This window comes from Nerophis ophidion, linkage group LG24 (genome assembly GCF_033978795.1).
Source record: "Nerophis ophidion isolate RoL-2023_Sa linkage group LG24, RoL_Noph_v1.0, whole genome shotgun sequence".
NCBI lineage: Eukaryota > Metazoa > Chordata > Actinopteri > Syngnathiformes > Syngnathidae > Nerophis > Nerophis ophidion.
The window spans coordinates 27,682,913-27,695,153 of record NC_084634.1 but is presented as its reverse complement, the minus strand read 5'-3'; the positions used below and the strand labels follow the sequence as shown (position 1 = coordinate 27,695,153).

At 39.7% G+C, this 12,241-nt stretch overlaps 1 protein-coding gene across 2 annotated transcripts in view; it reads right to left on the bottom strand.

Moving 5' to 3' along the window:
• The window catches only part of ryr3 (ryanodine receptor 3), a 380,753-nt gene that overhangs the window by 235,300 nt on the left and 133,212 nt on the right, over positions 1–12,241 (bottom strand). For both annotated transcript variants that reach the window (XM_061886489.1, XM_061886490.1), the window contains exons 13-14: positions 1,456–1,577; positions 1,187–1,367 (exon numbers count right to left, since the gene is read on the bottom strand). In XM_061886489.1, the coding sequence (XP_061742473.1) occupies positions 1,187–1,367; positions 1,456–1,577 (303 nt within the window). The remainder of the gene's footprint in view (positions 1–1,186; positions 1,368–1,455; positions 1,578–12,241) is intronic.

Sequence of the window (12,241 nt, the reverse complement as noted above, 5' to 3'; positions counted from 1 at the left end):
TATTTAGCTCATTCACGTAAGAGACTAGACGTATAAGATTTCATGGGATTTATCGATTAGGAGTGACAGATTGTTTGGTAAACATATAGCATGTTCTATATGTTATAGTTATTTGAATGACTCTTACCATAATATGTTACGTTAACATACCAGGCACCTTCTCAGTTGGTTATTTATGCCTCATATAACGTACACTTATTCAGCCTGCTGTTCACTATTCTTTATTTATTTTAAATTGCCTTTCAAATGTCTATTCTTTGTGTTGGGTTTTATCAAATAAATTTCCCCAAAAAATGCGACTTATACTTCAGTGCGACATATATGTTTTTTTCCTTCTTTATTATGCATTTTCGGCAGGTGCGACTTATACTCCGGAGCAACTTATACTCTGAAAAATACGGTAGGTAGATAGATGGATGGGTGGATGGATGGATGGATGGATGGATGGATGGATGGATGGATAGATAGATCTTTGATTCCTTCAGGAGAGTTCCCTCAGGAAAATTATCATATAGGGGACAACTGCTACGGTGTGTTGCAGAGTCACGGAATAGCGTCTGCTAAATCTCGTCGTTTGTTGCACCCTAAAAAGTGTTTATGCTGTAAGTATTGCATTTATTACACACCGGCTGTTTGATTGTAACATACATCTTAGTTGTAGTTTTAATTGCCAAATTTAAACGTGTTGATATCGCCATGTAAAATCACTGAGGCTAATCAGTAGCACGTCAATGGCAAAGCAAATATAAGCAATAAGCACAGAGTTAGCGTATCTTGAAAAGTGGATCCTTACAGTATGTTTGGGTGTTTTTTTTTTTTTAAATCAGGCATACTTGCTTTGTTTGCATGGAAATTGCAAAACTACTTTGAGGCCGTGCTTCTTGAACGCTTGTTTGCCCGCCAAGTGTTGGTACAGTTGGATTGTACGTTAATCATACGACTACATTTGTAAATAAAAGTACCATATTCAGTGCCCATCCTAGACAGTAATACAGTTATTAAACTACACATTATCTTTCATAAATGTATAATGTAACTCTTTTCCGAAGATGTCATTAGATTGTGCAGGTGTGCCTAACGTTGCCACTTGGGGGTATGTCCCCGCAACCGCAGTGACCCGAGGGGACATTAATGTTGCACGATGCGTTGCATAATTCAGTAGAACCGCCGCTGGGTCCTCGTTCACCTCCTCTTTGAAGAGGTCCTGACGCTTGATGAGTGAGCGGAGCAGACACTGCTTCTCCTCGTGCTCCAGCTCCGAGTCCGGCTGCTTGAAGTACTCGATCAGGTCGTTCAGCGTCTGCAGCACCTCCTCCACGTAGCCCGCCACCGCCGTGGATTCCCCTGCGGCGGTGCTGTCCAAAGCCCTTTTTTTTTTTTTTTTTTGAAAAGCAGGAAGACAGCCCATGAGACATCTTTTTGTCTCCCGTGAGTTGCCGCCTCATCCGTCATTACTTGATGAAATTGGTGAAGAGGATTGTTGTGTTGCGAATGTTGCGAGCAGCTTGGGACTCCTCGTGTTGACAGCGCTGGAGAGTAAGCCCGTCATCCATGTGGCCTTCGGAATGCAGGCAGGCCTGTGTTAGCACACAACACAAGTATTTACTATGGAGGTATATTCTATTTGTGTATTGGCGCATACATGTTTCACTGCTTTTAAAAAGGTTAAAAAGGGCTGCATAAAATAGAGAGTAGATCCAGCAGAAAATATACATTATAAACAAAGAGAAATAGCTAACATGAAAGCGGTCAGGTAATAGACAGATATCATCGATTGCTGTATGGCGAGTGATATATCGGATTATCAGAATGCCCATAATGTTCTAGGGCATGGGTCGGGAACCTTTTTGGCTGAGAGAGCCATACAAGCGAAATATTTTTTTAAAGTACTTCTGTGAGAGCCATATAATATTTTTTTAAGATTGAACACAACTAAATGCATGCATTTTTAAGTAAAACCAACATTTTTAGAGTTTGATAAAATAAGTATCTTATTTTTTTTTAATAACACTGTTATTCTGAAGCGAACCAACAATAAATAAAATACTTCTTACCATTAATGCGACTTCTTGAACAGGTGCGGTAAAAAACCAGATGGATGGATTAAAATGCATGAGAATGTTTTATATTTTGAACATTATTTTTGACACTGTGACTACCAGCACAATTATTCATTACTTATCGTGTTAAACAATGTCAGCTAAGATTTATCTGAGAGCCAGATGCAGTCATCAAAAGAGCCACATCTGGCTCTAGAGCCATAGGTTCCCTATCCCTATTCTAGGGCCACTGTCTTGTGTCTGGAACGTTCGTGCAAAATGGCACAGTTACGCACAAACGGCAGTGAGAAAGGAGGCGATTGTGCTGCAAATGCAGACGATAGAGAGAAAATATTCGCGGTGCAATTAAACTACGGTAGTCTGTCCAGGGTGTACCCCGCCTTCCGCCCGATTGTAGCTGAGATAGGCGCCAGCGCCCCCCGTGACCCCGAAAGGGAATAAGCGGTAGAAAATGGACGGATGGATGGATGTTGCACTTTAAATATTATAAATAATCATCCATTCATGACATTTTTCAATTATATACCTGCTGGATGATTTAAGGGGCTGATTAAAATAAATTAAATTGATTAGTTTTGGGGTCTGCTGACATGGTTATTAGGAGTCGTAATTCATTTTTAAAAATCAGATTAATCACACTCTTGACGGGTGATTCCGAACAGATTATTGTTTGCTTGCAATAATACAATTTGCTTAAGAAAATACCTTAATATTTCGATACAAATGCAATTTGGTAGTCAGAATGTCATACAGGAACTTTTTTAATATGTTTTACTGAACTGCAAGTCATCGACGTGCTCAAAACTTGGTGACAGTATAGTATAGTATGAATTAACATTTTGAAAGTATTTGCAACAATAGAGCACAAAAAGTACAAATGTACAGTATAATAATAATGTAAAAACACCCATAAACAGCTCTACGTAGTGCACCATTTACATCTGCATTTACTCTTTGTTCCAACAAACAAGCTTATTCATATTTTCAGATCACAATGATGATCCTCTTTTCTACGAAATTAGTTGGTGACATGAAGGACATCTTGCAGCACTTGGTCTTCACAAGGGGTATTGTCCTGTAAGGGCTGGCTGTACATTTTGAAAAAAACATCCTGTTTGTTTTGCTTTAAGATGTCATTTTAAACTTGATATGCAACGATAAGAACGTTTATCGCTGCAATACTACTACTTTGGTTTGAAGCATAATGGGCGCAGAGCACACCTCTCAAACTTTCATCACACTGGCGTGTGACGTTATCACTGCCTGTGCAATGTGTGCCGCCTTCCAGTGTTCAAAACAGTGTGATTAATCTTCATTAATTCATAGTAACACAATATACACACACACACACACACACACACATATATATATATGTATGAATATACATATATATGTATGAATATACATATATATATATAAATGTATGAATATACATACATATATCTACATACATAAATATACTGTATCTATCTACATACATACATACATACATCTATCTACATACACACATACATACATACATACATACAAATACGTATATCTACATACATACATATGTCTATCTACATACATACATGCATATATATATATATCTACTTACGTACATAAGTATATCTACATACATACATACATACACTCATCTACATACATACATACATTTACATCCATACATATATCTACATCCATACATCTACATCCTTTTGACAAAAACAGTCATCCATTTGTCTGAACTAAAGATGTAAATACCATTTGTCCCTCAAATACTGTTAGAAAATATCTCATGGCTCATGTTGGTAGCATCAATCAAAACAATTACTATCTTGGGCACACTCTTGTGCTTATACCTCATGAGGCTGTGTAGTTGTACCCGCTGAAGTGTTGTGTCTCTTAATGGAGATAAACTATCAATAAAATAATCACATGTGAACTATACGTTTTCACAAATTGCCAAGTATAATCCATAGCCACTTACTCATACCATAGTTCGAATGCATACATATAATTAGAGCAGTATAACATTCGCGTATGTAACGTATGCATTCCTTGGACGCTCAAGTTCATGGGTGGGTCTCTAACTTTACCAACTGTAAAACATAATCAAGATGAGGACTTGGGTGGTGTAAGTTGATCAGAGTATCCTACACACATACCCACGCCAACATGTCAGGTGCACTGGCATGGCGTCAAGGCTGCAGGGACTGCCTGGCACTAGTACGGAGGGATGTTTGATGTTCCTGGACGGATGCCCAGAATTGACCAGCATTCCTTGTGTCACTCTAACAAACGGCCAAACACTGTGCGACCTTTTAATGCTGTTTAACTCTGCTGGGTCTGGGTCGGGGGTGAACATGGCCGTTCTTTTAAAGGCAGCTTTAGTTTGACATGGTTGGAATGTTTACCTGTGCATAAGTATATCATAGCATCAAGGCACTCGGTGCAGACTACGACAAGCAGCATCTGACAGTAGAGACATAGTGCAGACTTAAGCCAGTCACTGTAACGTGACACCATGTGCAGTACTGTAAATTCCGGAAGACCTTTTTTTTTTCTTTCTACGCTTTGAACCCTGCAGCTTATAAAAAGGTTCAGCTAATGTGTTGATTTTTCATTGCTGATGGCCATAATTTAAATAGTTAAAAAAAACAACTAAAAAAACAAGCAAATACACTGAAAAGCAGGGTTGACAAAAACAAGATTTTTGAATGAATCGCAATTATTTTCTTTTAAAGAATGTTAATCCATTCAAAAAGATTAAAAACATTGATTTATATATCATACATTTACACTTATACACATATACACACACAAATATACACACATACATATAGTATATGTATACATATATATGGAGATGATGATTTAATTTTCCAGCATGATCTGGCACCTGCTCACAGTGCCAAAACCAGCAGTAACTGGTGTACTGACCATGGGATTACTGTCCTCCATTGGCCTGCTAACTCTCCTGACCTAAACCCCATAGAGAATTTGTGGGGTATTGTGAAGAAGAAGCTGAAAGACACCAGACCCAATAATGCAAATGAGTTGAAGGCCACTATTGAAGCATCCTGGGCATCCATAACACCTCAGCAATGTCACAGGCCGATTGCCTCCATGGCACGCCGTATTGATGCAGTAATCCGTGCAAAAGGCCAGACACTTCTGGATGTGGACATATCGGGCCGTTTTGGACTGATAGACGCATGCTTGCTAGACGTGCTAACTAGCATGGGAATACTTCGGCGGCTACATCCAGCGGCCTGTGAAGCAGGGGAGTAGTAGCAGCGGGGGCCGTCTACGGAGCAGACGCCAGCGGTGTGATCGGAAACGCGGATGTCGAGCGGGTCTATACTGAGTGCATTAAAGTGCAAGATGGCGGCGCCCGGACGGGCTGCAACATCGCGGAGCTCTTGCTAAAGATGGAACATTTGGCAGAAATACCGGACAATTCTGCAAACTTCATGGCTGGCTCACATCGTGGTCACTCCGTGATCACGTACGACCGCCAGACACTTCTGGATGTGGACATATCGGACCGTTTTGGACTGATAAGACGCGTGCTTGCTAGACGTGCTAACTAGCATGGGAATACTTCGGCGGCTACATCCAGCGGCCTGTGAAGCAGGGGAGTATAGTAGCAGCGGGGGCCGTCTACGGAGCAGACGCCAGCGCTGTGATCGGAAACGCGGATGTCGAGCGGGTCTAAAAACAAAGCAGAAGGCTAATCCCCACAGAAAACCACTTCCCTCCATCCTGAAGCCGGATTTAAATGGAAGATGCGAGACTACTGGTCTGGGTAAGGAGTCAGTTAAATTAGAACACGTTTTTTCTGCTTTGATTGTTTCAGAGTTGGACGTGTTCTACTGAGGTGGCAAACTATGATGCGTGCAGTTTATCAAAGCAAGAAACAAACAATCGGAACATGCGTTCTACTGAGTTGGCAAACTATGATGCGTGCAGTTTATCAAAGCAACAATCAAACAATCGGAAAATTCCCGTAGTATCAATTCCTAGATATGGTCGTAATTATACTAAATGCACTGGGCATAATAAACACAACATTATTAATATTGTTACTACGGATAATTTGATCAAAAATTCCCTAAAACAGCCCACTACCTGTAATATAGGTTTTTTAAACATAAGATCATTGTCTCCCATAACGTTGTTAGTTAATGATATCATCAGAGACAACAATCTTAACGTCATCGGTCTCAGCGAAACCTGGCTTAAACCAAACGACTTTTTTGCGCTAAATGAGGCATGTCCTCCTAACTTTACACATGCGCATATTGCCCGTACTCTTAAAAGGGGTGGGGGGGTCGCACTAAAATACAACGAAAACTTTAACCTTAGTCCTAACATAAATAATGAATATAAATTGTTTGAGGTGCTTACTATGTGGTCTGTCAAAACGCTGCCTCTACACCTGGCTGTTATCTACCGCCCCCCAGGGCCCTATTCGGACTTTATCAATGAATTCTCAGAGTTCGTTGCTGATCTAGTGACACACGCCGATAATATAATCATAATGGGGGACTTTAATATCCATATGAATACCCCATCAGACCCACCATGCGTAGCACTCCAGACAATAATTGATAGCTGTGGTCTCACACAAATAATAAATGAACCCACGCATCGCAACGGTAATACGATAGACCTAGTGCTTGTCAGGGCTATCGCCGCTTCCAAAGTTACGATACTCCCGTATACTAAAGTATTGTCCGATCATTACTTTATAAAATTCGAGGTTCAGACGCATGTTCGTCAAACTAATAATAATAATAACTGCTATAGCAGCCGCAACATTAATACGGCCACAACGACAACTCTTGCTAATCTACTACCCTCGGTAATGGCACCATTCCCAAAATATGTGGGCTCTATTGAAAACTTCACTAACAACTTTAGCGACACCCTGCGCAAAACCATTGATAACATAGCACCGCTAAAGTTAAAAAAGGCTCCAAAAAAGCGTACCCCGTGGTTTACTGAAGAAACTAGAGCTCAGAAATTATTATGTAGAAAGCTGGAACGCAAATGGCTCACGACTAAACTTGAGGTGCACCATCAAGCATGGAGTGATGGTTTAATAACTTATTAAAGCATGGTTACCTTAGCTAAAGCTAAATATTACTAAAATCTCATCCACCGTAATAAAAACGATCCTAGATTTTTGTTTAGTACGGTAGCATTGCTAACCCAACAAGGGACTCCTTCCAGTAGCTCCACCCACTCAGCTGATGACTTTATGCAATTCTTTAGTAAGAAAATTGAAGTCATTAGAAAGGAGATTAAAGACAATGCGTCCCAGCTACAACGGGGTTCTATTAACACTGATACGATTGTATATACGGCGGATACTGCCCTCCAAAATAGTTTCTCTCGTTTTGAGGAAATAACATTAGAGGAATTGTTACAACGTGTAAAAGGAATAAAACAAACAACATGTTTACTTGACCCTCTTCCTGGGAAACTGATCAAGGAGCTCTTTGTATTATTAGGTCCATCAGTGCTAAATATTATAAACTTATCACTTTCCTCGGGCACTGTTCCCCTAGCATTCAAAAAAGCGGTTATTCATCCTCTTAAAAGACCTAACCTCGATCTGACCTCATGGTAAACTACCGACCGGTGTCTCACCTTCCCTTTATTTCAAAAATCCTCGAAAAAAATTGTTGCGGAGCAGTTAAATGAACACTTAGCGTCTAACAATCTATGTGAAACCTTTCAATCCGGTTTCAGGGCAAATCACTCCACGGAGACAGCCCTCGCAAAAATGACTAATGATCTATTGCTAACGATGGATTCTGATGAGTCATCTATGTTGCTGCTCCTCGATCTTAGCGCTGCTTTCGATACCGTCGATCATAATATTTTATTAGAACGTATCAAAATACGAATTGGTATGTCAGACTTAGCCCTGTCGTGGTTTAACTCTTATCTTACTGATAGGATGCAGTGTGTCTCCCATAACAATGTGACCTCGGACTACGTTAAGGTAACGTGTGGAGTTCCCCAGGGTTCGGTCCTTGGCCCTGCACTCTTCAGCATCTACATGCTGCCGCTAGGTGACATCATACGCAAATACGGTGTTAGCTTTCACTGCTATGCTGATGACACCCAACTCTACATGCCCCTAAAGCTGACCAACATGCCGGATTGTAGTCAGCTGGAGGCGTGTCTTAATGAAATTAAACAATGGATGTCCGCTAACTTTTTGCAACTCAACGCCAAAAAAACGGAAATGCTGATTATCGGTCCTGCTAGACACCGAAATCTATTTAATAATACAACTCTAACATTTGACAACCAAACAATTAAACAAGGCGACACGGTAAAGAATCTGGGTATTATCTTCGACCCAACTCTCTCCTTTGAGGCACACATTAAAAGCGTTACTAAAACGGCCTTCTTTCATCTCCGTAATATCGCTAAAATTCGCTCCATTCTGTCCACTAAAGACGCTGATATCATTATCCATGCGTTTGTTACGTCTCGCCTCGACTACTGTAACGTATTATTTTCGGGTCTCCCCATGTCTAGCATTAAAAGATTACAGTTGGTACAAAATGCGGCTGCTAGACTTTTGACAAGAACAAGAAAGTTTGATCACATTACGCCTGAACTGGCGCACCTGCACTGGCTTCCTGTGCACTTAAGATGTGACTTTAAGGTTTTACTACTCACATATAATATACTACACGGTCTAGCTCCATCCTACCTTGCCGATTGTATTGTACCATATGTCCCGGCAAGAAATCTGTGTTCAAAGGACTCCGGCTTATTAGTGATTCCCAAAGCCCCAAAAAAGTCGGTGGGCTATAGAGCGTTTTCATTTCGGGCTCCAGTACTCTGGAATGCCCTCCCGGTAAAAGTTCGAGATGCCACCACAGTAGAAGCATTTAAGTCTCACCTTAAAACTCATTTGTATACTGTAGCCTTTAAATAGACTCCCTTTTTAGACCAGTTGATCTGCCGTTTCTTTTCTTTTTCTCCTATGTCCCACTCTCCCTTGTGGAGGGGGTCCGGCCCGATCCGGTGGCCATGTACTGCTTGCCTGTGTATCGGCTGGGGACATCTCTGCGCTGCTGATCCGCCTCCGCTTGGGATGGTTTCCTGCTGGCTCCGCTGTGAACGGGACTCTCGGTGCTGTGTTGGATCCGCTTTGGACTGGACTCTCGCGACTGTGTTGGATCCATTATGGATTGAACTTTCACAGTATCATGTTAGACCCGCTCGACATCCATTGCTTTCCTCCTCTCCAAGGTTCTCATAGTCATCATTGTCACCGACGTCCCACTGGGTGTGAGTTTTCCTTGCCCTTATGTGGGCCTACAGAGGATGTCGTAGTGGTTTGTGCAGCCCTTTGAGACACTAGTGATTTAGGGCTATGTAAGTAAACATTGATTGATTGATTGATTGATTGATTGATTGATTGATTGATTGATTGATTGATTAATTGACATTTTCAAATGTTTGATTTTGTTTTGCTGTTATAAATCTTTTTTTTTTACTTGGTCTGAGGAAATATTAAATTTTTTTGAGATAGGATTTTTGAGTTTTCTTAAGCTGTATGCCATAATCAGCAATATTAAAATAATAAAAGGCTTGCAATATTTCAGTTGATGTGAAATGAATCCAGAATGTATAACATTTTCATGTTTTTAGTTGCATTACAGAAAATAAAGGACTTTATCACAATATTTTAATTTTCTGAGACAGTCCTGTATATCTGCTGCTTATAGTCTGGTGCGGCTAATACATGTAAAAATATTTTTCTCTTCTAAAATTTAGTGGGTGCGGCTTATAAACCTGTGCGCTCTATAGTCCGGAAAATACGATCGTCTAGTACAGAGTTCTTAGCTTTTGTCCAAAGTCTATATTATCCTTAGGTCAAACACTGCCCTTAAATTACTGAAGTCTGTTTGCTCGCATATCATTACCTCATTGTTATTTTATAAGACTCTAATCTACTGTTTGCGCTGAAGTATTTTTACGTTTCTCTTATTCGTATTGTCCCATCCAGTCTGTGGACATGCAACGCAACAGGTAAGTTAGGCAAAAGTGTTTGAGTCTGGAACAAAGGCGGGCTCATTACAAATAAGGTGGGTTTTACGGTGACATCTAAAATTCTTGGTTGTGTGAAAATTCTGGATTGTGGAGTCTCATTTACACTTTTGAATGTCATTAAAATCCATGAAAAAGATAACACTTTAAATGAGAAAAAGCTATATCAAGTCAGGCAGGGCTTGTCACACGGAGGTGTGTTGCCATGGTGATAATGTGTATGCACGCTACAACAGCTTCTTCGCCCTGGCTGGATGTGAAAAACAATCCCTATATTTGTTTACTTGTTATTATAACCAATCTGATGTTATTTGTGATATAAAGATTTCTGTCTACTACAAATGTTTGTGAAGAGGGGCTAGACAGCTGTTTGTGTGCTTGCGAGGACAAGTTTGATATTCCCATCCATCCATTTTCTACCGCTTGTCCATTTTAATTGTAAAAAAAAATAAAAAATCTAACCAATTACTAGACGCTACATTATATATGTATTTTGTATTAAATACTAACATACTTAACATGATTATTGTCGTGCTACGTCCGTTCATACCAGGATGTTCAAACTTTGCCGATATACGCACGGTGCCCTTCTGATGTGGTTGCACTCACGAGACTACGATGTGCGTTTTAGTAGTTAATTCAGTGCCATTATTGTCCTTTTATCCTCATTTCAATTGATGTTTCTCAATTTAAGTGATCAGAATAAATTGTATACCTTTCTTTCTACAAGTTTAATTTTATTATTTTAATACATGTGGTGCACACTGCATCCAAACTTTAAGTGTAATGTAATGTTTCATCTTCCAGGGGTGATGGACTTACACTTATAGCGGCTTCAGAGGCCCTAAAAGCAAAAGTACTTATATTGGCGGGAGAATACACAAGTACCAGATTTGAGAGATAATCCCCACATTAAAGGGTTTTCTACCAAAAGTGCACATCATGGATGAAAGCGCAGTGAAAGACTTAAGTTGTGGGGGAAAACAATGCGCTGCGATGTTTTGGTTTTCAACAGACCCTTTTGCAATGGTTTACTAATGAAAACTAAGGTACCAATGTACAGTGTAATCATAAGATCTTTGATTGCTGACTTGTATTACAAAACTTTTTTTCTCCCCACGGGATAATAATAATCTGTTCCAGGGTAAAATGTTCATCATCGTGAAACCTTTGTTAATTGTAGAGGCAATGCTTAAGTAACACTTAAAACAGCCTTTAAAATGGTGTGTATGGAATGTTGCCATAGAAAAGTTTTTTTTTATAACTTTTTGCAATTTGTGTATATTCGCACTTAGAAACTTTTGAGTGAAGTCATCTTCCAGGTCACTCATTCATTGTTTGATTAGTAAATGTCAATGTTTCCATTTCCAAATAACGCCAATACCGGCTGAAATCTGTCTAAGGTACACTTATAAATAAATAAATAAATGGGTTGTACTTGTATAGCGCTTTTCTACCTTCAAGGTACTCAAGGCGCTTTGACACTACTTCCACATTTACCCATTCACACACTGATGGAGGGAGCTGCCATGCAAGGCGCCAACCAGCAACCATCAGGAGCAAGGGTGAAGTGTCTTGCTCAGGACACAACGGACGTGACGAGGTTGGTTCTAGTTATCAAAGATAAAACTTGTTTAATCCTTCTGGGATTAATCTCTATTAGTTACAAGTTAACAAAAGAAAAATGTGATCAAATATTCGTTTGCCAGCCTTATAGTTACATTATCCCAATGCATGCATGGTGACTTATAGTAAAAATATTTTTTGACTTTTTACAAGTGCGATCACATTTATTTTATTCAGATTTTTAATTGGTTTAATCACACTTGTAAATTTAAATGGATAAAAATAGAGTGCATATTTGAACACAAATGTGATTTTACAGTCCAAATGTCATCCATTGGCATATTTTATTATTTACTTGAATGCATGTTTTTTATTTGCTCAAACCTGTATACATTTTTACTGTATCTAAAGTCCAGTCCGAGTCCAGTCCAGCCAGCACACTAGTCGCTCTCCTCACTCATCTTTGATCTGACAGTATTACAACCCGTACCACCTTTCAGATAACCATACACTGTTAAGGTAAAGGGCCATGTACAGTCAAAATA